The sequence below is a fragment of the Malaclemys terrapin genome, chromosome 9 (genome assembly GCF_027887155.1).
Source record: "Malaclemys terrapin pileata isolate rMalTer1 chromosome 9, rMalTer1.hap1, whole genome shotgun sequence".
NCBI classification, from domain to species: domain Eukaryota; kingdom Metazoa; phylum Chordata; order Testudines; family Emydidae; genus Malaclemys; species Malaclemys terrapin.
The window spans coordinates 14,821,027-14,848,344 of NC_071513.1; the positions used below are offsets into that span (position 1 = coordinate 14,821,027).

At 40.3% G+C, this 27,318-nt stretch overlaps 1 protein-coding gene across 5 annotated transcripts in view; it reads left to right on the forward strand.

The window, feature by feature from the left end:
• STAG2 (stromal antigen 2) overlaps nt 1-27,318 on the forward strand; it is a 177,112-nt gene that overhangs the window by 95,604 nt on the left and 54,190 nt on the right. For all 5 annotated transcript variants that reach the window (XM_054039120.1, XM_054039122.1, XM_054039123.1 and 2 more), the window contains 9 exons: nt 635-839; nt 4,687-4,838; nt 6,534-6,607; nt 6,705-6,828; nt 10,996-11,094; nt 11,199-11,278; nt 12,320-12,427; nt 19,014-19,125; nt 21,106-21,223. In XM_054039120.1, coding sequence (XP_053895095.1) covers nt 635-839; nt 4,687-4,838; nt 6,534-6,607; nt 6,705-6,828; nt 10,996-11,094; nt 11,199-11,278; nt 12,320-12,427; nt 19,014-19,125; nt 21,106-21,223 — 1,072 coding nt within the window. The remainder of the gene's footprint in view (nt 1-634; nt 840-4,686; nt 4,839-6,533; nt 6,608-6,704; nt 6,829-10,995; nt 11,095-11,198; nt 11,279-12,319; nt 12,428-19,013; nt 19,126-21,105; nt 21,224-27,318) is intronic.

A 27,318-nucleotide genomic window follows, 5' to 3' on the forward strand; every position in this document is an offset into this window, starting at 1 on the left:
GGTCTGCAGCAGCAATTAATAAAGGAAAATGTAAATCACTTACCAGTTTTACTTGTTTTATCTTTACATATGCACACTGGTTTCTCCCTCCTCCCTTAACTTTTAGATTTTTTTTTTTTTTTTTGAGGCAGAAAGGAAGTAGATACTAGTTATTTTTGTGGGGTAATAGTTTAGCTTTTTACGGTTTCTGGTTCTGTAATGTTCTTATAGTTCCTTGGCTCATGAGCTTGGTGTATAACTCTGATTACATGGCCCTTCTGTTAATTTAGCTCTGGTTATACTAAATATTTTTGTTGTTTTTCTGGGGCGTTATTTTATTTGTTAGCGTGTTATGAAAAAAACGGTCAGTGGAACATTAGCTCAGTAAATTTTTGTGCAAGGAATGTCAATGAATTCCACTAGTTGAATGCTTGCTCTGTGCATAGCAAAATTAAATTGACAAGTAAATATAAGTTTTTGGGCCAGATAGTGAGCTGTGCCCATTTACGCCAGCAGAGAACTGGGCTCTGTCTGGTTGAACAAACCTTTTTTTATCCTTCAACTTATCTGTATTCTGTACTGTTATATTCTAACAATATGTAATTTTTTATAGTTATATGCTGGCTAATGTTTGAATATATTTTTGTGTTTGTAGGATAGTGGAGATTATCCACTTACCATGGCTGGTCCTCAATGGAAGAAGTTCAAATCCAGTTTTTGTGAGTTCATTGGAGTATTGGTCCGACAGTGTCAGTATAGTATCATATATGACGAATATATGATGGATACAGTCATTTCACTGCTTACAGGACTATCGGACTCACAAGTCAGAGCATTTCGACACACTAGCACACTGGCAGGTCAGCATTTTTTTATTTATTCAGCTTCTATATAAATTTTCTTTTCAGTTTTCAGCGTTATCAGAGAAGAGACTGTTTTTGTAAAACTTTCTGAATATTCGGTATTTGGCTCTTTCATATTTTGTTGCATTGGGTTTAGTCATTTCATTTTCATTTAATTATTCAGTTTTGTGTTCTGGATCAGTTTTTTTTTAGTTCTAGTTTTTATAATTTTTTAAAGTAATTTTTAGTATTAAAATGTTCCCTGGAAAGAATTCTCTTGCTGCTCTGATTATCTATGTTACTTACAGCATTTGTTGCTTTATATCAATGGATAAACAGAACTAATAAATAAAAATGAACTATGTTAAAGTTAACCTATAGATTTTCTATCTTTTAAAATGCTGACAATGTTCTCCTTTATTCTTTGCAAGTAGAACTGTTGTTATGACCCTAAACACCTCCCACTATCAGAATATAGTTTTTAAAATTGAGTATAATTGTCTTCTCACTATTTTTACTTGCAGAAAAAGTTACTGTGCTTTAATTGAAGTCCTGTCATAACATCAGTCTATGAATGCATTGTTTTCAGTTAAAAGTTTTAAAGAATTTTTAACCATGAATCAGCCACTGATAAAACATTTTTAAATATTCTTGTGAAATAATCCATACTTCCTTTGGCATGTTTTTTTAATATATTTATTAAATTAAAATTTGTCCCTTGTGAAGACAGTGTAACAGGCTGTTAGTGTTTGAATAAAACAACCTAATACTTTTGAGAAAGGGTTAATTGAGTTCTGGTAGCTTAAATGCAGGTGGCTTCTTACACCATGCAGATCGCAGGCAAGTGGGAGAAGCTGTCTAAAAAAAGGGCAGCTAGAAGTGGCCAAATCTGAGGAGGTTTAAGATGAATTTTGTATTGTGATGGTGGTAATTTCAATCTCGTTAAAACCAAATCCCAGGAACGAGTTTGGACTGTATTTTTGACCAAGTTGGTGATGGCAACTTTTAGAAGTTACTAACTAGTTCTTATTTGGAGGTAAACTTCACAATTTACTGTATTCTGGTTATTTAGTCACTTGTATATTCAAGGCATATGGTCGGTGGAATAGAACACCATGACATAGCCCATTGGCTCCTGCTGTCAGATTGTTGCTGAGACACTGTCAAAGCATTTATGATAAAGAAGCAAAAATGTAAACCGGCGTTACTGTCCACAGAAGACATTGGTTCTGTCACATCCTTTTGCAGTTACCTTACTTGTATACCTCTACCCCGCTATAACGCTGTCCTCGGGAGCCAAAAAAATCTTACCGCGTTGTAGGTGAAACCATGTTATATCAAACTTGCTTTGATCCACTGAAGTGTGCAGCCTCTCTTCCCCCCCCCCCCTCCCCCGGAGCACTGCTTTACCGCGTTATAGCTGAATTCCTGTTATATCAGGTCGTGTTATATTGGGGTAGAGGTGTATTATACCATATCATTGATGTAAATTCAGTTAGTAGGAGTCTAACGTTGCAGTCTTTAACTAAGTAATACTCCCACTGAAGTAAATAGGAGTTGAGTCTGAGTAAAGGCTGCAGGAATTATCCCATTTGTACATTAATTTACATCAGTGGTTTTCAACGTTTTTTTTTCATTTTCGGAGCCCTAAACATTTTTGAGTGGGGGTGTGGACTCCTTTGGAAATCTTAGACGTAGTCTGCAGACCTCAGGTTGAAAACCACTGTTCTATGGTAACAGCAGACTTTCAGAGACCCTTTAGACATAGTTTGTGAACCCCCAGGAGTCCACGGACCACAGGTTGAAAGCCACTGATTGAAATCCAGTAAAGTGATCATTTTAAATTATGGCCCTGATTCTGTAGTCCTGACTCCACATCAGTAGCTGCATACATGTCAGTGGAACTACTTTTGTAAAGTAAGTAGTGTGATCTGTATTATTGATACATGCAGTCTGTTTAAAGTAGGATTAGCCAACAGTCATGGTTTAGTTGGTCTGAAGTGATTCTAACGTCTGAAAATAGCTACAACCTCATGGGGGTTTCTCCATTCCTTAAAGGTCACAGAATGCCACATTATTCAGACCTCAAAGTTCTTCTGCACCTCTTTGTGCTAAAGTTCCTCAACCTATTGCCCTCTGTAGCAGGGTGTTGCAGGACCTTCTTCCCCTGATGTGCTGACAAAGTCACTCAGAGACCCTGGAGTTCAGTAGCCACTGGTGCCATTTATTTACAGGTTATGCTCCCACCACCTTTTCACCATACACAGCTTGGGTTCTAGAGTCTGCACCCAGGAGGGAAGAGATATGGCTCTGCTTCCACTTACTCACTTCCTCTTTCCTGGCTTCCTTCCTCTCAGCCTTTTATATAGCCCCAGGCTATGGGCGTCTCCCGTTCACCAATTAGGCGCAGGTTTCCTCTAGCCAGATCCAATTTACTTCCCTTAATGGGAGCTGGTGTGACAGAGGGCTGAGTCAGCAATTCTTGCTCAGCACCCTGTCACACCCTCCTACAGTGATATCTACTCAAACATTCTTTACTCCCCTTCCTGCAGTGTCTACTCGTAGTATACCATTTCATCCCCGACCTTTGTGTGTTTTGGCCCTGACATTATTACAAAAGTTATAGTGGGGCTAAATATATTGGTGATTGTCTCTGGTTTAGTGACTAGACATACTTGGTTATTTTCGGCTAATGCTGTTATGCTATTTCTGTAAATAAAATACAAGAATCCTAAAAAAAAAAACCTTTATTTTGTAAAGACTGTGATTGAGGAGATGAGAAAAACCCAATATGGTAACGACTATGATTTTGGCACAGAAATTTTTAATAAATTTCACTGCAGACGTGGGGTGGGGGGAGGATAAATCACAGAAGGGTCACCAAATAATGTAGTTCTTGCTACCTCAACATATACGAGCGTATAATGGGTGAGGCCCAGGAGCCAGGGGTTGGAGAGGGAGCCCTCCCCTCATGCTCCCTGCAGGGGTCTGAGCCCTGCTTCGGGTGTTGTGACCTGGTGCACAGGGTTGGAGCACCACTGAGTTTTGGCCCATCCATCCTTCTGACTCAAACTATGGAGGTGCGAATGGTCCAAACCTGAGTGACGTTGTGACCTAGTGCATGGGGTCACAACACCACTCAGTTTGGGGCCTAATCCATTGTGTTTTTACAGCCATTTCCAAGATTGCACAGATTTTATTCATATTCATGATTTCTGTGACCTCTATGAGAAAATCATAGTCCTAACGTTCTGTGACCTCCATTTGATGAGAGAGAAATTCTGACTTGGTTTTTGGAGGTTGAGTGATTGAGCAGTGGACTGTATTACTTAATTTAATGGTGGAGTCCTCTTAATTTAATGTTTCCATGGCAACACATTTTAACATTTATATATGATCAGCTAAATGAAGGCTCTGTTACATAAATGTATATGTTGCAGTTCAGAGATTACAATGATGGTCGTATGAAAAAGTAAATAGAATAAAATAAAATAGCTAATTATTGAGTAAAAATGTTAGGGCATTTTCCCCACAAGTTTGTCTTATCTGTGCTTTTTATGCATTACTTGTATTGCTAACCAATTTGAATAAATAATACAGTTTGAGTAATTTTTTATTTTTCTACATTAGTAGTTATCAGCAAAATTATGCTCTTATTTAAATAAAAGTCTGTAATTTTTATGGATATCTTAAAGTTTAAAACAGATGTATTGAAGATATTCACAACACTTTAATATATGTAGCAATTGTATTTACAAGTGGTACTAGAGTATTTTACTTGAATATTTAATATAACTCATTTGTTTTCATCTTTGTTACAAAGGTAACTTTTAAAATTAATTCTCACTTTTTTACTTTTTTGTAGCTATGAAGCTGATGACTGCTTTAGTGAATGTGGCATTAAATCTTAGCATTAACATGGACAATACACAACGGCAATATGAAGCAGAGCGAAATAAAATAATTGGAAAACGAGCTAATGATAGGCTGGAACTTTTGCTACAGAAGAGGAAGGAGGTTAGAGCAATTGTTACTATTTCTAGTTGCTGCGCGTGATTGGATGAAGGAGAGAAAATGACGAAATGACAACAATTAATCTTGTTTAAACTATGAATTAGTTTTTGCAAAGGAAATTTTTTTGACTTTTTGTTTCATCTTTAAATTGCACATAACTGTCAAATATTTTGCTAAACACTTAAACATGCTTGTGTTATAAAAGCTAGAAGATCAGATCTTTTGGTTCAAATTGAGCTCAGCTAGGTAATGAACAAAATTCACCATCCTTTGACTACTCTTTTTGGTCGAGGGTAAAGAAGTAGGTTGTCTCAATGTAATAAACAGATGCCCTTGTCACAAAAAAACAATCTCAGCAGAAAGTCTTTTGAACTATTTTCTTGTCCATAGAAGTTGTCCTGTCTGAGGTCAAAGTTGAGGTAAAGCTGTTAACTTAAGCTGTCTCTAGTTCCTTTCTGAACATAGGAAACTCTGCAAATTTACTGCGGTAGCACTTTTCATGAGCCCTAATTCATTTTAAACATTAAAAATGGCAAGTACTTTTATTTTTAAAAGATAAAAAATTAATAAATTAAAAACAATATTCTCCCCCATATGTTAAAAATATTCTAGGTGATTAAAACAGAAAAATGTTTTAATTTTTCTTTTCACCCTTTATGCAATTATTTTCTAATTTTAGTTATTTTAGATTAAACAATGGAAATATACTATTAGATATTACTAGTAAGATGGTCTCATGTTTTGTCTTCCAAAGAGCTTCCATTTATGGCCCTGACCCTTTGAAGATTACACATGTATAGTCCTGTTTTAATTCAGTGGGACTACTCATGTTTACAAGATTAGGTCTTGAATAGACAGCACACAGGTTCCAAAAGGGAAAGGGTGTAAGAATTGAGACTGCCCTGTCTTGTTTTGCGTATGTTTCGTTTTTAGACTTTCCCTGTCAGCCCTTTATAGCTTTGGTTAATTCATCTATTTGCCTTCTGATTGTATGTTTGTAGCTTCTGCATTAAATTTAAGCTCCTGGTCCTTGCCTTTATAGCTCTGCACATTTCTTCTCTTCTGTGCACCCAAGCTCCACAGCTAACTGGATCCTTCATTTGTGTCTCGCTGTTTTGTCTGTGCTTTCTTCCACTTTCTCTCTCTATGTGGAAGCTGGACTGTTTTGCCTCCGTCATTTCTATTTTCCCACTCTTCCTTGAAATTAATTTCTTCACAAGTCCCTTATTCAATTTCCCTTTTTTCCTCCAGTGAAGCAATAGGGAGAGGGTTAAAACAGTGAACGCCAGATGTGGAAACACGATACATTTAATTTAAATTACTGTTTTCTCCAAACAAAATTATTAGACAAAAGTAATTTACTAAAGGTTAGAATGCCTTTTAATAGGGGAGGAAAACATTTGGCCTCTTTTCTAGTTGTCAACATTATAGTTATCGACATGCTATAATATTTTAAGTGTCTTAAAAATTGGGGCATTATGCTGAAAACTGGCACTTACAAATATTCACTGCAGAGTAGACTGAACTGTCAAAACAATTTTGAATCAATTTTCATTTTAGTAGAATCTGTCGTGTAAGACTCAAATAAAATAATAAACGCTAAAAATATGAATGATTTTGGTACTAGATGGAGTGCATCACATGCATAAGTACTCACATTTTACAATCATTCAGTGATTATATATTTTTTGTTTTCAGCTTCAAGAAAATCAGGATGAAATAGAAAACATGATGAATGCAATATTTAAAGGTGTTTTTGTGCATAGATATCGGTAAGTTTACTTCTGTAATTTGTAGCTTTGTAAACTTTTTGGGGTTTATTGTAAATACTTTACCTTTCACCATTACCTTTTTGTTTCCCCCTTGCAGAGATGCAATAGCTGAAATAAGAGCGATCTGTATTGAAGAGATTGGCATATGGATGAAAATGTATAGTGATGCCTTTCTTAATGACAGCTATTTAAAATATGTAGGTTGGACTATGCATGATAAGGTAAGCTGTATGTTTGAACAGTGCTGTTTGCACCCACAAGTTATTTTCTGCGGGAAAATCAGCTTCCCTATTTTCAAATTGCTAGATCTAGAATTAGCATTTGAGCAGAGAGAGAACCAAAACCAATTAAAAAAATTAATGTATTCAGTCAGTGATCCTATTTATACTGAAACTAGTGGCTAAACTATTGAGGTCGAGTAGTGCAATATATATTCAACTCATCCAATTGTGTATGAAAAATATAGCACCGTATCCGCCAACATTTTCACAATTTCCATAATATTAAGCACATTCACCTACATTTTCAAAAGTGAGCAGTGATTGTGGATGCTAAAATCTAAGTGACATCTTTTGACATCTCTAAAAGGGGCTTATTTTCAGAGGGTCGGTTCCACACACACTATAAAAATCAGGTCACTTTAAGGCATCTCAAGATGGACAACTTAAAATTGCTAGTCACTTTTGGAAACTAGGTCTCAATTTATGTGACTAAATATGGATTCAAGTGGCGTAATTTTTCAGAGGTGTTGAACACCCTCAATTCCTATTGAAGTCTGGGAATGGTAGGTACTTCGTACCTCAGATGTGGGTGTAGGTGCCTAACTTAGGTACCCATGTTTTAAAATTTTGATCATGGTATATGGAATTTATATACTGATAGTCTTATTGTAAAATAGGGAATGTTGATGTGAGTGTTAGTTTCAACATTTTCTTGGGTTTTGGTTTATAGTATAAATACTTCATCAGTGCAGTTTAGTTTTTAAATAATTCATTTTGTTGTTTTTAAAAGAAAAAACTTTCCTGTCATATAAGAACTAATTGAGTTCATAATACCTCTGAATCTATTACTTTATTTCACAACATGGATTAAAGTTGTACAAATACATTTCTTACGAATTTATTTTTTAAAGTTTGATCGGATAAATAATAGAGATTTTATTGGAGTCATTCTCATCACATACGCTTTTTAAAAAGTAGATCATACATATTTTAGATAGAAGTTTAGATATCAAACATATTAAAGGAAATATCAACCATAAGAAAATATTTAATCTTTTAAAATGCCTGTTTAGTCAGTATCTTCAACACTGACTTTCTTTCTGTAATTTTTCAGCTTCTTTATTTATATTATTTTTCACATTAACTATGACATTGGATTATGCCAACTGTTTCAGTTTCTCTGGCTGATGCTACTTGCTTGCTGTGGCAATTGAACAGTTTTGCTAGTTGCAAAAGTCTTAATCTGCTTTCTACATCAGAGTAAAATTTAAATTTCAGGAGGGTTTGTCCGAGCGCCTGCTTTTGGCTTTCTGCTGTGGAAAAACTTGGTACTTATTTTTAAGTTGCTAGTTTGGATTGAGGTGCAAAAGCACTGTGTGGAATACTACACTGAAATAAACGTCTTAAGCACTAAAATTCTTCAAGTGATTGCACATGTGCATTCCACTTTTGGTGTGCACATGCTCCATGCACAGTCGCCGAAAATTTTTCCCTCAGCGGTACCTGTCGGGGTGGCACAAGCACCCTGTGCTGCTGTGTACCTTTGGCGCCAGTAAAGCGCACAATTAAGTAGCTAGTTTTTGGTGTTTATCGGTTTTTCATCTGATTCTTGGTGCTGAGAGATGACTCAGTCAATGGTCTTCAAGCCCTGTCTCCCCTGCAACAAGGCTATGTCCCTGAGTGACCCACACTGAGGCTGCCTGAAGTGCCTGAGGGAAGATTATATTGGGGATCACTGCCAAATCTGCAAGGATTTTAAGGTTTGCACAAAGAAGGTTTGGGAGGTCAGGCTAAAGTTTCTGCTCATGGAGGTGACACTGAGACCTCCATCTGAGCCAGGCTGGTTTGACTCAGCACTGAGTGCCTCAGCGTAAGGAAGAAATGCTCCTCCTACCTTACCAGAGTCCCGGCACTGATCATTATTCCCAGTGCCTAGAAAAAGGCATAAGAAACAGGCTGCCAGAAGTGGGCAATCATGGACACCGAAGACTGCCAGGCATTGGGGATCACAGTAGAGTGCGGTCTAAATCCCAGAGAACAGATTTGTTTGGAGTGAGTTCGCCAGGTCTTACTAATTAGTAAAATCCCCTCCACCAGAGCTGCCTACCTGTCAAAATGGAAGTGGTTCTCCATCTGGGCTTCCTAAGCCAGAGTCTCGCCGATGCAGTCATCCATTCAAAATATACTCGACTGTTTGTTACACCTAAATGGCAAGTCTTAGCAGTTACCTCTGTCAAGGTTCACCTGGCAGCAAGATAAGCTTTCCACCCTCGGGTGGATAACTGTTCTGTTTTTTCCAATGACTTGACAGTCATATTTCCCAAAGGCCTAGAAAGGTTGTACTCTCAAGTAAGGGACCCTGTTCCCCCTTGTCTTGTCAAAACTTATGGAACCCCCATTTGAGCTTTTAGCAACGTACTCCTTGCCATCGTCCAGGAAAAGCGTAGTTTTTCTAATTCCCATCATTACTTCCAGAAAAGTCTCTGAACTCTGTGACCTCACATCAGAACCATATACAGTCTTCTTTAAAGATAAGATGTACTTATGTCCTCACCCCAGTTTCTTCCCAAAAATAGTTTAGCAATTTCATAGCAATCAATTTACCTACCTGTTTTTTTACCCAAAACCTCATGCAAATAAGAATAAACAACAAATTCACTCTTTGGATGTTAGACAGGCTCTAGCATTCTACATAGAAAAGACTAAACTGTTTCGGCAGTCCTCCCAACTGTTCGTGGCTGAAGCAGACAGAATGAGAGGTCTCCCAATCTCATCACAAAGAATTTTGTCCTGGATAACTTTGTGTATTCTCACTCGTTACGATCAGGCAGATGTTTCACCACCAAGTAACTTGACTGCTCATTCCACAAGATCATAAGCATCCTCAGCAGCATTCTTAGCGCAGATCCCTATTAATGACATTTGTAAAGCAGGAACCTGGTCATCGGTGCACATATTCTCCTCCCATTACATCATGACCCAAGACTCTAGGGATAATGTCAAGTTTGGTTGGGCTGTGTTATAATCTGTGAACTCTGATCCTATATCACTGCTTGGGAGTCACCAAGAGTGACATGCACATGTGCAATCACTTGAAGAAAAAAGAGTTACTAAACTTTCATAACTGTTGTTCTTTGAGTTGTGTTGCACATGTCCATTCCATGATCCGCTCTCCTACATTTCTAAATCTGAGTTTCTGGAAAGAAGGAACTCACAGGGTGCAGGGTCAGCTGGGCGCTTTATACTGGTGCTTATAGCGCATGGCAGCAGAGGGTACTCGAGCCACCCTGATGGGTACCACTGAGGGAAAAATTTCCAGTGACTGTGCGAAGGGTGCATGCATACCAAGAGTGGAATGAACATGTGTAGGGCCCTACCAAATTCACAGCTATGAAAAATGCATCGCGGACCATGAAATCTGGTCTTCTTTGTGTACTTTTACCCTATACTATACAGATTTCACGGGGGAGACAATCATTTCTCAAACTGGGGGTCCCAACCTAAAAGGGGTGTTGCAAGGTTAATGTAGGGAGGTTGTGATATTGCCACCCTTACCTCTGCACTGCCTTCAGAGTTGCGTGGCCAGAGTGACGACTGCTGGCCACGCACCCAGTTCTGAAGGCAGTGCCCCACCAGCAGCAGCACAGAAGGGTGGCAATACCACAACCTGTCTACAATAACCTTGCAACCCCCTTTTGAGTTAGGACCCCTACAGATACAATGCCGTGAAATTTCATATTTAAGTATCTGAAATCATTAAATTTACGATTTTAAAAATCCAGTGACCATGAAATTGACCAAAATGGACACTGAATTTGGTAGGGCCCTAGACATGTGCAACACATCTCAAAGAACAACAGTTACAAAGTTTGTAAATGTTTTTTACACCCTGAAAGTAATAAGTAATAATAATAAAATAAGTATGTGGTGATGATACAAATGCAATTATGACATCAATATCATGATGATAATCTTTGGTAGTTTGTTGCTCAAGAGAAGAGCTGCTGATAATTATGCCAGTGATGTGGGAAAACAAGATAATGCGAGCCACAGGAACTTAATTTTATTTAGACAAATTCAGATTTTAGAGTGGAAAATTATATATGCTTTGAAGATGAAATACACTTCAAATACTTGGTTTTAATCCGGTTCTTAATTTGATTTTAGCAAGGGGAGGTAAGGCTCAAATGTCTTACTGCTTTGCAAGGACTTTACTATAATAAAGAGCTTAATTCCAAATTGGAACTCTTCACCAGTCGATTCAAGGTACGTACAGTTTGATATTTTCAAGAAAACCGACTTTAAGCTTTTTAAAAATTGTTCTATTTTACTTTGTGCTGCGTTGAAAATAGTTTCCTTTTTGTTCTTAGGATAGAATTGTGTCTATGACTCTTGACAAAGAATATGATGTTGCAGTCCAAGCAATAAAATTACTTACTCTTGTTTTACAGTAAGTATATATCTATTTCTGATCAATATGAAGTATAAGAACTTTAAAAATATCTCTGTGTGCAAGTGTAAGTCAGACGCCTCCATACAGAGTCTGAGAGAAGTTTGTCCATCTTACACTACTAGCACAATGATGTATTCTAGAAATAGTCAGTGATATTTCCAGCGAGGATGTCATCCCAACCTTTACCCAACTTACACATTTAAATGCTTGAAATATTATGACACTCATTTCAATTTGAAGTTTTTCATAGTGGAGCTGAACTAAAAAAATATACTGCAGATGGGATGTGTCTGATAGGAGGCAATAATTGAACTAAGCTGACTTTTAGGTCACAACATACTGTGTCTTGGATATGTTTTAGAAAATGTTGTGTAACTTTGTGGAATGCTGTTTTAAAAACAGAACATTTTATATCTTGAGAACCTTTCTGACAATCAGTAGACAGTTTATTTCAAAGATATTCTCTGGTTAGCACTAGTATAATTTCAGATTAAGGTCTTTTTCTAAACCAGATGCTATAGGTGAAATGGATACATGACACTAAAATCTTCTGGTGAGGTTAACCATTACTATAGGCCATTTAGAAAAAATCTTGATTAATTTTATTGGAAGATAGGAGTCCCCTAGAATGAGTTGAAAATCTTAACCCTAGTAGCTAACCTTTCTTATCCATAACAAGATGAGATGACATGAAGCAGAAGAACTAGCTTGCTATAGAGTATGTAACTGGAGACAGGCTTGGCTTGATTTTGTTTGTGAAGTAAGTTTCAGTACCCTGTTGATTTAAAAGCATGGCACATGTAGGCAAAGCAAAGGGTTGCCCAACAAATTAGACTAATATTTTAGCAGTGCTGTATCCTCCATGTAGAAGGACTGTTCACTTGGGTTGTGTGGTTTTTTTTGTTTGTTTGTTTGTTTGTTTTTTTAAGGATTGAGGACATTTTAAAGACAAGGCTTTCTTTTGACTCTTCCCTTTTCTCCTGTCTAATGATAGAATTAAATTTTTTGTCTGTGTATTTTTTTCCTTTCTCTTCCTAGGAGTAGTGAAGAAGTTCTGACTGCCGAAGACTGTGAAAATGTCTATCATCTGGTTTACTCAGCTCACCGGCCAGTAGCAGTAGCTGCAGGGGAGTTTCTTTATAAAAAGTGAGGAGCAATATACTTAATGTTAATTGATTACCTTTTTATTGTATGGACTATCTAAAAAAAACATTAATATGGATATTTACCTTCTAGCTAGGAAAAGGGAAATCTGAGTAAGGAAGTAGGCTTTAAATTACTTTTGTTTTAAAATGTGGGACCACTGTAGATCACAGTTCAGACTGTAAATGACAAAGGCATGGATAATTTGTAGTGAGATCTACATTTAAAAAAAAAAAAGTCACAACCCAGGCTCAGATAGAAGCATTAGTCCTGGTGCTGGCTGTTTGGGAATCCGGAAACTGCAGGTAATCTGGCAAGACCCTACAAGTTGTAAACCTGTCTCGTGAAATGATTTAGAGAATTTTTAAAATACCTTTTCTGTGTAATGTAGCATTTACATAAAATATACACTTGTCTAAGTAGCTCATAGTTTTCTTGCTTAATATGTGGCCGTCCCAGCTAAATTATGCAAAGAATACACACTGTTCTCATGAATGCCATGTAAAATGTTGCATATATTACACTTAGAAGTGGTGATGTTTTAAGGAACGGACTAGGATGTGTATTGGTATTACTTTCTCTTACATGACTGATCCAGATTGTTTTGGATTGTCTGCTGTCTTGGTACATCTGACAGCCATTGTGGTTTAACTCGGTCCTGTAAGCTTCCATTTTTCTCATCATCTTTCAGTAAGAGTTCATGAAGAGTCTGTTAAATCTGTATCCACCAATTGGTAAATCTACAAGTCGATGGGATTTGAATTTGGCCCATACCCAAGCTTTTGTCGTTACCAAGTTTACCCTTTTCCGATAATGCTGTTTCTCTGTAATGTGTATTTTTACTGGCCGTTGCTTCAGCTAATCTTCTGACGATGGCAGATTGCATAAGCTGGATAAAAGGGCTCTGTCCTTTTACTTATCAAACTATTACTGTGTAACTATTACATAGTTACTGAGATTGTAAGCTCTTTGCGGTAGGAACTCTCTTTTTGTACAGTTTTTGTACAGCTCCTAGCACAATGGGGTCATGATCCATGATTGGGGCTCTCAGGCAGTATGATATTACAAATAATAAATAATTACTTGGAATAGTGCAAAGTCCTTTTGTAAGACACCTACATTCTTTGAGAAATTTAGACCATTTATAAGAGATTATAAAAATGGATCATTTTGTTATGCAGACCTGCTATAATCTATGTGGAGTATCAGTGTCATTAAGACTTCAGCCTCAGTCCTGTAGACTTATGCACTTGCTCAACTTTAAACACTCGATTAGTCCCACTGAAATGAGTGTTCAAAGTTGGAGAACTCAAATGCTTAGTTAAGCACTTGTTTAAGTTTTTCTGGGATTTAAGGCCTAAATCCTGCATGCCTCTAATGGAAGGGCAGCTCTATCAATTCCTGAAACTTACAAAACTGCCTCTTGGAGGTCAAATCATAGAATCATAGAACTGGAAGGGACCTCAAGAGGTCATCTCGTCCAGTCCCTTGCACTGATGGCAGGACTAAGTATTATCTAGACCGAGGTTGGCAACCTGCGGCACGTGTGCCAATTTTTACTGGTACGCTGCTGCCAGCCGGGTTTCCAGCCACCGGACCCGCTCAGCCCACTGTCAGCCTGGGTGAATGGAACCCCCCCGCTGGCAGCAGGCTGAGCGGGGCCAGTGGCCAGGACCCCAGCTGGCAGGAGCCGGTGGACGAACCCCAGACCGGCAGTGGAGGAGCCGGCGGATGGAACCCCAGACCGGCAGTTGGTGAGCCACTGCCGGTCTGGATTTCTGTCCGCCACCCCGCTCAGCCCACTGACGGTCTGGGGTTCTGGCCACTGGCCCCTTGCCAGCTGGGGTCTCGGCCATCAGCCCCGCTCAGCCTGCTGCCAGCCTGGGATACCAGCCGCTGATCCCACTCACCTCGCTGCTGGTCTGGGGTTCCAGCCGCCCGGCACCCTGCCAGCTGGGGTCCGGGCCTCCAGCCCTGCTCAGCCCGCTGCCGGCCTGAGGTACCGGCAGCCAGCCCAGGGCTCTGCTCCTGGCCTGGGCCCAGGGCTCTGCTCCTGGCCTGGGCCCAGGGCTCTGCAGCCACCCCCGGCTTCTAAAAAAATCTTGCATATCTTGCACCCTCAGAAAGGGCGTCTCGCACCCCCGGGGGGCGCGTGCATCCCAGGTTAAGAACCACTGCACTAAACTGATAAGATCTGCATTTTAATTTAATTTTAAATGAAGCTTCTTAAACATTTTAAAAACCTTGTGTACTTTACATACAACAATAATTTAGTTATATAATATAGACTGAGAGAGAGAGAGACCTTCTAAAAACGTTAAAATGTATTACTGGCACACAAAACCTTAAATTAGAGTGAATAAATCTAGACTTGGCACACCAGTTCTGAAAGGTTGTCGACCCCTGATCTAGACCATCTCTGACAGGTGTTTGTCTAACCTCTTAAAAATCTCCAATGATGGAGATTCCACAACCTTCCTAGGCAATTTATTCCACTGCTTAACCACCCTGAGTGGAAGTTTTTCTTAATGTCCATCCTTAACCGCCCATGCTGCAATTTAAGCCCATTGCTTCTTGTCTTATCTTCGGAAGTTAAGAACAACAATTTTTCTTCCTCCACCTTGTATCAACCTTTGACGTACTTGAAAACTGTTATCATGCCCCTCTCAGTCTTCTCTTTTCCAGACTAAACAACCCCAGTTTTTTCAATCTTCCCTCATAGGTCATGTGTTCTAGACCTTTAATTATTTTTGTTGCTCTTCTCTGGACTTTATCCAATTTGTCCAATCTTTCCTGAAATGTGGTGCCCAGAACTGGACACAATAGTCCAGTTGAGGCCTAATCAGCATGGAATAGAGTAGAAGAATTACTTCTCATGTCTTTCTTACTAGACTCCTGCTAATACATCCCAGAATGATGTTCGCTTTTTTTGAAACTGTGTTACGCTGTTGACTCATATTTAGCTTATAGTCCACTATGACCCTCAGATCCCTTTCCACAGTACTCCTTCCTACGCAGTCATTTCCCATTTTGTGTGGGGAAATGATTTTTCCTTCCTAAATGGAGTACTTTGCATTTGTCCTTGTTGAATTTCATCCTATTTACTTCAGACCATTGCTCCAGTTTGTCCAGATCATTTTGAATTTTAATCCTACCCTCCAAAGCACTTGCAACCCCTCCTAGCTTGGTATCATCCGCAAACTTTATAAGTGTACTCTCTATACCAGGGTGGCCAACCTGTGGCTCCGGAGCCGCATGCGGCTCTTCAGAGGTTAATATGCAACTCCTTGTATTAGGCGCTGACTCCGAGGTTGGAGCTACAGATGCTATGGGGTGCTCACTGCTCAATCCCCTGCTCTGCCCTATGTCCTGCCACCACTCCACCCCTTCCCCCTAGGCCCTTGCCCCTTCCCCCAAGCCTGCCATGCCCTCGCTGCTCCTCCCCGCCCCTCCAGCCTCCTGTGCACTTCAAAACAGCTGATTGCAGTGGGCGGGAGGTAGGGGGAGGCACTGATGGGGAAGGGGCTGCCAGTGGGCAGGAGGCGCTGGGGGCTGGAGTGGGGGTAGCAGATGTGGGGCTGCTGACATATTACTGTGGCTGTTTGGCAATGTTCATTGGTAAATTCTGGCTCCTTCTTAGGCTCAGTTTAGCCACCCCTGCTCTATAGTATTATTTAAATAATTGATGAAGATCTTGAACAGAACGGGACCCAGAACTGATCCCTGCGGGACCCCACTCGTTATGTCCTTCCAGCATGACTGTGAACCACTGATAACTACTCTCTGGGAACGGTTTTCCAACCAGTTATGTACCCACCTTATAGTAGCTCCATCTAGGTTGTATTTCCCTAGTTTTGTTATGAGAAGGTCATGCGAGACAATATTAAAAGGTTTACTAAAGTCAAGATATACCACGTCTACCTCTTGCCCCTTATCCACAAGGCTTGTTATCCTGTCAAAGAAAGCTATTGGGTTGATTTGGCATGAGTTGTTCTTGACATCCATGCTCACTGTTACTTATCACCTTATCTTCTAGATGTTTGCAGGTTATTTGCTCCATTATCTTTCTGGGCACAGAAGTTAAGTTGACTGTTCTGTAATTTCCTGGGTTGTCCTTATAGTGCCAATCTATAAAAAGGGAAATATTTGCCCTTTTCCAGTCTTCTGGAATCTCTCCCATCTTCCCTGACTTTTCAAAGATAATCGCTAATGGATCAGATATCTCCTCAGTGAGCTCCTTGAGTATTCTAGGATACATTTCATCAGGTCCTGGTGACTTGAAGAAATCTAACTTGTCTAAGTAATTTTTAACTTGTTCTTTTCCTATTTTAGCCTCTGATCCTACCTCATTTTCACTGACATTCACTGTGTTAGATGTCCAATCACCACCAACCTTCTTGGTGAAAAACGAAACAAAGAAGTCATAAGTGCACTTCTGACATTTCCACATTTTCTGTCTCACCCCCCCCCCCCCCCGCCCGCCCAATTGAGTAACGGGCCTACCCTGTCCTTTGTCTTCCTCTTGCTTTTAATGTATTTGTAGAATGTTTTCTTGTTACCCTTTATGTCTTTAAAAAAAGAACAGGAGTACTTGTGGCACCTTAAAGACTAACAAATTTATTTGAGCATAAGCTTTTGTGAGCTACAGCCCACTTCATCGGATGCATTGCACGAAAGCTTATGCTCAAATAAATTTGTTAGTCTCTAAGGTGCCACAAGTTCTTCTGTTTTTTTTTGCAGATACAGACTAACACGACCGCTACTCTGAAACCTGTCTTTATGTCTCTAGCTAGTTTGATCTCGTTTTGTGCCTTAGTCTTTCTAATTTTGTCCCTACACACTTGTGTTGTTTGTTTATATTCATCCTTTATAATTTAACCTAGTTTCCACTTTTTGTAGGACTTTTTTGTAATTTTTAGATCATTTAAGATCTCCTGGGTAAGCCGGGGTGGTCTCTTGCCATACTTCCTATCTTCCCTACATAGTGGGATAGTTTGCTCTTGTGCCCTTAATAATGTCTCTTTAAAAGAATTGCCAACTGTTTTCAATTGTTTTCCCCCTTAGACTTGCTTCCCATGGAATCTTACTTACCAACTCCGAGTTTGCTGAAGTCTGCCTTCTTGAAATCCATTGTCTTTATTTTGCCGTTCTCCCTCCTACCATTCCTTAGAATCGTGAACTCTATCATTTCATGATCACTTTCACCCAAACTGCCTTCCACTTTCAAATTCTCAACTAGTTCCTCCCTGCTTGTAAAAATCAAATTTAGAACAGCCTCTCTCCTAGTAGTTTTCTCCACCTTCTGAAATAAAAAATTGTCTCCAATACATTCCAAGAATTTATTGGATAATCTGTGCCTTTCTGTGTTATTTTCCCAACAGATGTCTGAGTTGTTGAAGTCCCCCATCACCACCAAGTCCTGTGCTTTGGATGGTTTTGCTAGTTGATTCACCCTCTTTCTCTCCCCCCCTCCCCCCCCGTTCTGTTTTGTCTCTCCTTTATCCCTGCTATAACAGCCCATGCTCCCCCCCCCCCCACATTCCGACCCTTCTCCCACGTCTCCATGTTTTTGACTTACCTGTGGGCTTTCCCCAAGCATGCTCAGAGGCTAGATCAGATATGTTTCAAAAAAGCATGCTTTTGCAAAGCGCTGTTGTTTTGATCAGAAGTTGATCAGATGCCTGTTTCAGAAAAGTAAAGAGCAATGCTTCACTCTCCAATTAGTAAAACTTTTCTTCCTTTTTCCTGATACTGTTTTCATTGCTTCCTAGTCTTCTGAATAGGGGTCCGGGGTCTGTAGAGGCAATTTCATAAAGGACTAAGGAATTCTAGTTACCAGTAATTGGAGTTCTGGAGGTCCACACTGATCCTTCCATTCCTCTTAGAAGCTTTTGTGATTGCTATAGCATCCATCTGAAGCACACCGTGAAATCAAAAGGCAGCACCTATAAAACTGATTGAAAGGCAGCTTTTCCAATCAACCCATCTCCCTTCAAAATAATCTAGATCAACAAGTAAAACATGCACATTATACAATAGTCTGCATCAGTCTTGTTGTATCTTCAGTGTCTTGATATAAACTGATTATGACAATATTAAATTTTACATTGTAGTATTGCTTACAGCAGTTCATTTGTATCCTAAACTGTGACAGTATTGTTCAGTGTAATTGCATTTTCCCTTTCCACATTAACAAAAGGAACTGATAAAAAGATACAGTGCTTAACATAGAACTTGGACATTCACTGCTGCAGGATAATTAGTTAAATAGCTTGGTTAAGTTTTTAAAAAATATATATTTTATATGAATAAGAGCATCTGAGCTTCAGTTATTTAGGATAAAATTAAGAATGATTGTTCCTTGTGCTTCAGAGATAAATGATCACCTGCTGGTGTCAAGAAATGTGCAATCCTGTACTCCGGAAGCACAGATAGGTGCATTAATAGGGGTTTACATCTTCCTTTGAAATATTCAGCATTGGTTACTGTTGGAAACAGGATACTAATACTGTTAGTCTATTGCAGTATAGCATTTCTTATTTCCTTTGAGGAGAAAATATTTTATGTTAAAAATATTTTATTTTCTTAGGCTTTTCAGTCGCAGAGAGCCTGAAGATGATGGACTGCTTAAAAGGAGGGGGAGACAAGGTCCAAATGCTAATCTTGTGAAGACTTTGGTGTTTTTCTTTTTGGAAAGCGAAGTAAGTTGAGTTTCACATTATCCATTTTGTCACTGTGGCTAAGGTCTTGTCTACACTTGCGGGGCAGAGAATCAATCTAAGTTACGCAACTTCAGCTACGTGAATAACGTAGCTGAAGTCGACTTACTTAGACCTACTCACCGCGGTGTCTTCACTGCAGTGAGTCAACTGCTGCCGCTCCCCCGTCGACTCTGCCTGCGCCTCTCGCGGCGGTGGAGTACAGGAGTCGACGGGAGAGCACTCTAAGATTCGGTGGGTAGCGTAGACATACCCTAAGAGAGAATTCTATTCTTTCCTGCTCTCATGTACTACATGTCCATACTGGTTTCCTGTTCTAAATCATTACTCTGGGAAACTAGACTTTATTCTTTATAGTGTAGTATATCATTGAAGATCTGCAGAGTACAGGAACCTATTTAATGGAATAGACAGCCAGTCACTGAAAACCATATGATTGAGGTTTATTTATTTATTTATTTATTACTCCTGAGGGCATTCTGTGCCAAAAAATTAAAATTCTGCAAATGTTATTTGTCAAATAAATGTGGAGGCTCCAGCATGGCATTGGGGAGCACAGGCCACTGAGATCAATGTGCAGCTCTCCCCGCCCCCCAGGACAGTGGTGAGGCCGCATCCAACTCTGACTTAGCTCGAGGACATGGCCAGCCTCAGAAACACCCCATGTCCCTGCTCCGCTGTGTGGGCAGCAGGCTCTGCAAGGCAGGATCCAAGTGTCGGGGGGGATCCAGGTGTGGGTTGAGAAGATTCTGTGTGGGGCAGGCTGGGTGCGGGGGGTGAGGGAGGATCTGGATGCACAAGGGCTTTTTGCGGGTTCTGGGTTCTACAGTAACGGAACTCTGCAGGGGAATACAGGTGAAGATGGTTGGGGCTCAGTGGTGATGTGTGGGGGGGAATTAAGCTTGGCAGGGGGGTCTCTGTGGGGGGTCCAGATGCTGGGGGAGTGGGGATCCAGGTGCAACTGGTTGGGGCTTGAGGGGTGAGGATCCAAGTGCCAGTGGCTCGTTGGGGTGGTCCAGGTGCAGGGGCAATGGGGCTCATCGGGGGGGGGCGGGGTTCTGAATGTGGGGGCTGAGGCTCAGCAGGAGAGTCTGGGTATGAGCCTGGATGCATGGGGGTTGGGCAGATGGGGGAACAGCTCCCTGTACAGGAATCTCTCCCTCTGCAGCTGAGGAGCGATAGGTGCAGGAAAGGGGGCAAGGGGTGGTTTGTGGAGCTTCCTGCAGCTGGGAGATAAATCTCGGGTTGGGTCTGACCCAGCCCCAGATGCCGTGCAGGGGAAGAGGAAGTCCCGTCCTCCCCAGCCCAGCTGGGACTAGCAGCTGAGCCTGGCGCAGAGTAGGAGCCACCAGCTGGGTCTTCCCCCGTCCCGCCTCCTTCCCCACAGTCATTTACCTCTCTGCCAGCTGCCCAGGGCACCCCAAACATACTGCTGGAGAGGGTCACATGACTGCTCTTGTAGCTTCCCTGTCAGAAAGTCATTTTTCTCTTGGAAAGCAAAGAAATCTGCAGGGGATGTAAATTCTGCACATGTGCAGTGGCGCAGAATTCCCCCAGGAGTAAAAGAGCAATAAGAAAATGGACGACAAAGAAGTTTGGGACTTGCTAGGTGTTGAATGTCTCCTGTATGAATGGGAGATAAGAGTGCTCAGTGTCTTGCAGCATTAGACCTGTTGGGAAAATTAGGCACAGTCTTCTCACATAATAGGTCTTTCATTCAGACAACTCACAAAGTTTGCTTTCTGCTGCTTCAAATTCTGTCCAAATAACTGTTAGTAACTCAGCAAATTGAAAATGTTAAAATATAAACCAAAGAGGAAGTTGGTAAGAATGTTTGTACTTTAAAAGTCACCATTTCATATTTGCTGTAACAGTGTCGAGATCTCTGGGTTAATATGCCACAAAGATAAAAACTATCTTTTTCATTGCCTGGGGAATATAACTAATGTGTTTTTTTTTTAGTTACATGAGCATGCTGCTTATCTTGTGGACAGCATGTGGGACTGTGCAACAGAACTCTTGAAGGACTGGGAATGTATGAATAGTCTTCTGTTGGAGGAGCCGCTCAATGGAGAGGAGCGTAAGAGATTTCATTATATCTTGCTGTCCAAATTGATACATTGTTCATTTTTCAGCATTTGATATAGTTGAGATACTGAAACTAACTCTCACAAATTTTTGGAATAATTTAAGCAGAATGTAAATAACATCAGATTGATATGGACTGCCCAGACTAGATCACTAATGATTTTACTAATTGTAGTCACAGTGGAGTTAGACTGTAATTTTAACCATCATGTACTATGTGAAAAGCCTTTATTCATATAACTTTTAAGTAGGGCTGTCAGGCGATCAAAAACTTAATCACGCTGTTAAACAATAATGGAATGCAATTTATTTAAATATTTTTGGATGTTTTCTACATTTTCAAATACATTGATTTCAATTACAATACAGCATACAAAGTATACAGTGCTCACTTTACATTTATTTTTTCTTACAAATATTAACCCTGTAAAAAAAAATAGTATTTTTCAATTCACCTAATACAAGTACTGCAGTGCAATCTCTTTATCATGAAAGTTGAACTTCCAAATGTAGAATTATGTATTTAAAAAAACCCCTGCATTCAAAAACAAAACAATGTAAAACTTTAGAGCTTACAAGTCCACTCAGTCCTCCTCCTTGTTCAGCCAATCGCGAAGAGAAACAAGTTTGTTTACATTTACGGGAGATAATGCTGCTCACTTCTTAATTTTACATCACCTGAAAGTGAGAACAGGCATTCGCATGGCACTGTTGTAGCTGGTGTCGCAAGATATTTACGTGCCAGATGCGCTAAAGATTCATATGCCTCTTCATGCTTTGGCCATAGTTCCAGAGGACTGTGGGTCGAGTGCTGTAGCTATCTTTAGAAAATTCATATTGATATATTTGCAGTGAAAGTGTTCTTAAAACGAACATGTGCTGTGTCATCATCCAAGACTGCTGTAACATGAAATATATGGCAGAATGTGGGTAAAACGGAGCAGGAGACGCAATTCTCCCCCAAGGAATTCAGTCACTAATTTAATTAACGCATTATTTTTTTTAACGAGCATCATCAGCATGGAAGCATGTCCTCTGGAATGATGGTGCAGTTATATAACAAAAAAAACTACATTTGTAAGTTGCACTTCCATGATAGAGATTGCTCTACAGTACTTGTATGAGATGAATTGAAAAATACTATTTGTTTTGTTTATAATTTTTTTACAATGCAAATATTTGTAATAAAAAAAAGCGAGCACTGTTCACTTTGTATTCTGTGTTGTAATTGAAATCGATATATTTGAAAATGTAGAAAAACATCCAAAATATTTAATAAATTTCAATTGATATTGTTTAGCAGTGCGATTAATTTTTTTGAGTTATCGCATGAGTTAACTGCGATTAATCGACAGTCCTACTTTTAATCTTTTGACGCTTGAAAGTCTACTGTGCCCATTGACGATGTCCTTTTGCGGTAAGAAATTCTGACACCACTGCCAGAGATTAAATTCTCTTAAAGGAATAGTAAACTTTCCCACTAAAGATTGAAAGCCAGTTAAATTAGTGTGCTGGACAGGCATTTGTGTGTATACATTTATATTTTCAAATGCAGAGATCTGAACTTTGCCTTCAGGTGCATACACAACTTCCTCACACAAAAACAGTGTAATGTTAAGTCATAGATATTTCCAAAGGGGTTGGGTTGTTAAATGAATTTAACTAGAAGTTTAAAACTGCCATTCTGGTGTCTGCTGCTTGTCCCCCAGAAGCAGTGCTCCAAAGTGGAAGGAAAAGGATGTTTTCTTAATTCACCCTCTGTAAAAGAAGTAGGAGGATCAGTGTGGTGTAGATACTTATTTAAACCAGCTCTGAGTGCTTCCAAAAACCAGAAATCGCAGAATTTGTATCACACTTATGATCAACAGAAGCTCTATTTAGGAGAGTTGTTGCTTTGAGCTTTCCAGAAAGCTCAGATTCTTGGAGTGGCCTCTGCACATTCACACTCTTGGGATGCGCTGGAAGTGTATCTTGGACCAGTGGAACCTATCAATAGTAATGCCTGTTAGAATGCTCTTGTGACCCCGTCTCTCTCCTTTCTTCTTTGAACGTTCAGAGGGTGGGAGTAAAATAGGCAGTGTAGTGTGTTCACTGCCTCAGTTCCTTCTAACCACAGCCACCAGGAGCTTCACAAAGTCCTTGGACACGGATTCATCACAATGAATCATTCTCAGTACTGCCACCTTCATACTTTAGTCGGATGTTAGTTCTTTATTTTTCATAATTCCTTTTATTGTGTTTTGAGTAAAAATGGTATAGGTCCTTGATTTCTAATATGTGAGAACCAAAGACAATGAAGCTAGGTTTCAAGAGGTAAACTTCTTGCCTTGCTGTTTTTTCTGCTTTGAGTGCACATATGCGTTGTTTGACTAGACAGCAGGAGAGATCCCGTGCTGTTTTATTGCTCCATATGCAGCAGCTTCACAAGGGCCAAAAAGGAACATCAAAAATGCTTCCAAGCAGTGCTATTATAGGAAGCATAAGCAGCTAAACCTTCCATTTCCAAAATGCAGGGAAATTTAGGTGCTGGGAAAGCAGCCTCAGCAATGAGACTGAAGGGGTTGAAAAGACCAGCTAAGTCCCGGCACAGATGTCAGCCCATGACTAGAGCCTAACCTTACCTAAATTGCTGTTCACTGTGAATATGCAAAGGCTGGATCTGACTCAGCATAAACACCTGGCCTTATAGGTATCTGCCTCTGCAAAAAGAGCCAAGAGCATGTGACTAAGGATCTGGGACTTCCAGTTCCACACCCTGAAGTGCAAAAGTGGTACCTATAAGGTCCATCCTTGGCACAGTGAAGGATGATATTAAGGACCAGGGGTGTATCATGGATCCACACCCTACCCTGGATCAAACACTATTGTTCTCATGCTCAAAACCTCATTGTAAGCTGATAAAGCATATAATCACAGACTTTAAGGTCAGAAGGGACCATTATGATCATCTAATCTGATCTCCTGCACAACGCAGGCCACAGAATCTCACCCACCCATTCCTGTATCAAACCTATGTCTGAGCCACTGAAGTCCTCAAATCATGGTTTAAAGACTTCAAGGTGCAGAGAATCTTCCAGCAAGTGACCCATGCCCCACGCTGCAGAGGAAGGTGAAAACCTCCCAGGGCCTCTGCCAATCTGCCCTGGAGGAAAATTCCTTCCCAACCCCAAATATGGCGATCAGCTAAATCCTGAGCATGTGGGCAAGATTCACCAGCCAGATACCCAGGAAAGAATTCTCTGTAGTAACTCAGACCCCACCCCATCTAACATCCCATCACAGGCCATTGGGCATATTTACCACTAATAGTCACACACCAATTAATTGCCAAAATTAGGCTATCCCATTATACCATTCCCTCCATAAACTTATCAAGCTTAATCTTGAAGCCAGATATGTCTTTTGCCCCCACGGCTCCCCTTGGAAGGCTGTTCCAGAACTTCACTCCTCTGATGGTTAGAAACGTTAGTCTAATTTCAAGTCTAAACTTCCTGATGGCCAGTTTATATCCATTTGTTCTTGTGTGCACATTGGTACTGAATTTAAATAATTCCTTTCCCTCCCTGGTATTTATCCCACTGATATATTTATAGAGAGCAATCCTATCTCCCCTCAGCCTTCTTTTGGTTAGGCTAAACAAGCTGAGCTCTTTGAGGTCTCCTTTCATAAGACAGGTTTTCCATTCCTCGGATCATCCTAGTAGCCCTTCCCTGTACCTGTTCCAGTTTGAATTTATCCTTTTTAAATATGGGAGATCAGAACTGCAGACAGTATTGCAGATGAGGTCTCACCAGTGCCTTGTATAACAGTACTAACACCTCCTTATCTCTACTGGAAATAACTCACCTGATGCATCCCAAGACTGCATTAGCTTTTTTCACGGCCATATCACATTGGCGGCTGAGTTAGTCATCCTGTGATCAACCAGCGCATAGTCATCCTGTGATCAACCAATACTCCAAGGTTCTTCTCCTCCTCTGTTACTTCCAACTGATGCAACCCCATCTTATAACAGTAATTCTTGTTATTAATCCCTAAATACATGACCTTGCACTTTTGACTATTAAATTTCATCCTATTACTATTACTCCAGTTTACAAGGTCATCCAGATCTTCCTGTATGATATCCCGGTCCTTCTCTGTATTGGCAGTACCTCCCAAACTTTATTAGCACATTCCCACTTTTTGTGCCAAGGTCAGTAATAAAAAGATTGGTCCCAAAACTGATCCCTGAGGAACTCCACTAGTAACCTCCCTCCAGCCTGACAGTTCACCTTTCAGTATGACCTGTTGTAGTCTCTCATTTAACCAGTTCCTTATCTACCTTTCAATTTTCATATTGATCCCCATCTTTTCCAATTTAGCTAATAATTCCCCATGTGGAAGTGTATCAAATGCCTTATTGAAATCGAGGTAAATTAGATACACTGCGTTTCCTTTGTCTAGAAAATCTGTTCCTTCTCGAAGGAGATCAGGTTGGTTGGCACGATCTACCTTTTGTAAAACCATGTTGTATTTTGTCCTAATTACCATTGACCTCAATGTCCTTAACTACTTTCTCCTTCAAAATTTTTTCCAAGATCTTGCATACTACAGATGTCAAACTGACAGGCCTGTAGTTGCCCGGATCACTTTTTTTCCCTTTCTTAAAGATAGGAACTATGTTAGCAATTCTCCAGTCATACGATACAACCCCTGAGTTTACAGATTCATTAAAAATTCTTGCTAATGGGCTTGCAATTTCATGTGCCAGTTCCTTTTATCTGGGTCCCCTGATTTAGTCCCATTAAGCATCTGATGCTTCCTCAGAGCTTTTGGTTGCTACTGGATATACAATTATTTGTTTGTATTACTGTAGCACCTAGGAGCCCTGGTCACATACCCAGGACCCCACTGTGTTAGGCATTATGCAAATACAGTACCATGGTGGTTTAGGTTCATTGCTTTGAGCCTCTGGAATACCTTTATTCAGATCTACTTTTGAATCAGGATCCCCTGTGCAGCAACTGATACATTATCCCCCATGCTTAAAAGAAAGAAGCATATGGTAGCGGTGCCAGTTCATTATTCTTTTTCTTCAGTAAAGAGAAAAACCTTACAAGCTAAATCAGCTTCCCTAGCTATGCCGACCTCCTCAGAAATACATGAATCTTGTCCTAGGACGCCCCCCCCCCCCAACATACATGCACACCCAGGGGAAATGTCTTGTCCCTTTCATCTTATCACTTGGAAGGATCTCAGATCCACATTTTAATCTGTAATCTGGCCACAATCAACCTGACACCTTTCCTTGCCCTTCCCCTCCCAAGGAATGGTTCAGGGAACCTAGATAGTGTTATTGACACTCTCAGTTCCAACCTTTCAGACCTCAAGATCATCCTGTCTTGCCCACGGATTATGATAGGGAATTCTCTACTGGGTGCTGGCAGGACTGAGAGTTACTGCCATGGACAATATGGCGATATTCGTCTTTCCATAAATGTTGACCTGAATGTAAAAGGGCTAAGAAAAGGCAGGTGCAAAGGGATCTTTCTCACGAAAGGGTTCAGCGGAAGTGTCCTGTACTGGTACTGTCCCGTCTGGTTCCCTCATTCCTGCCAGCACCAAGTGAACAGCTTTCTTTACTTGTCACAGACATGCAATCTGAAGAACTAGAAGGGCTATCAAATTTCTGGAAGCAGATATGGATCTGGATGTTTAAAATTCACCAGATGACATCCTGGGTTTGTCATCTTCCTCCCCTTCAGAAGAGAGCTCCAAATACATGAACGTGTAGAACAGACTGCTACTACCTTTAACTTCCCCATAGTAATCTTAGAGGAAACTATACATCTGGTTTTTGATATTCTGGGCTCACCCTCTAGGAAGTTTTAGATGGTTTATTACAGCTGGTAAAAATGCCTGATTATATCCATCAACTGGTCTGGCAATTTCTAAAAAATTAGATAAGTTATACCAGCTTCTTCTTCGAGTGATTGCTCCTGTGTATTCCACAGTAGGTGTGCGTGCTCGCCACGTGCACCGGTGCCGGAAGTTTTTCCCTTCGCAGTACCCATACTGGGGGAGCACCGTTGCGACCCCTGGAGT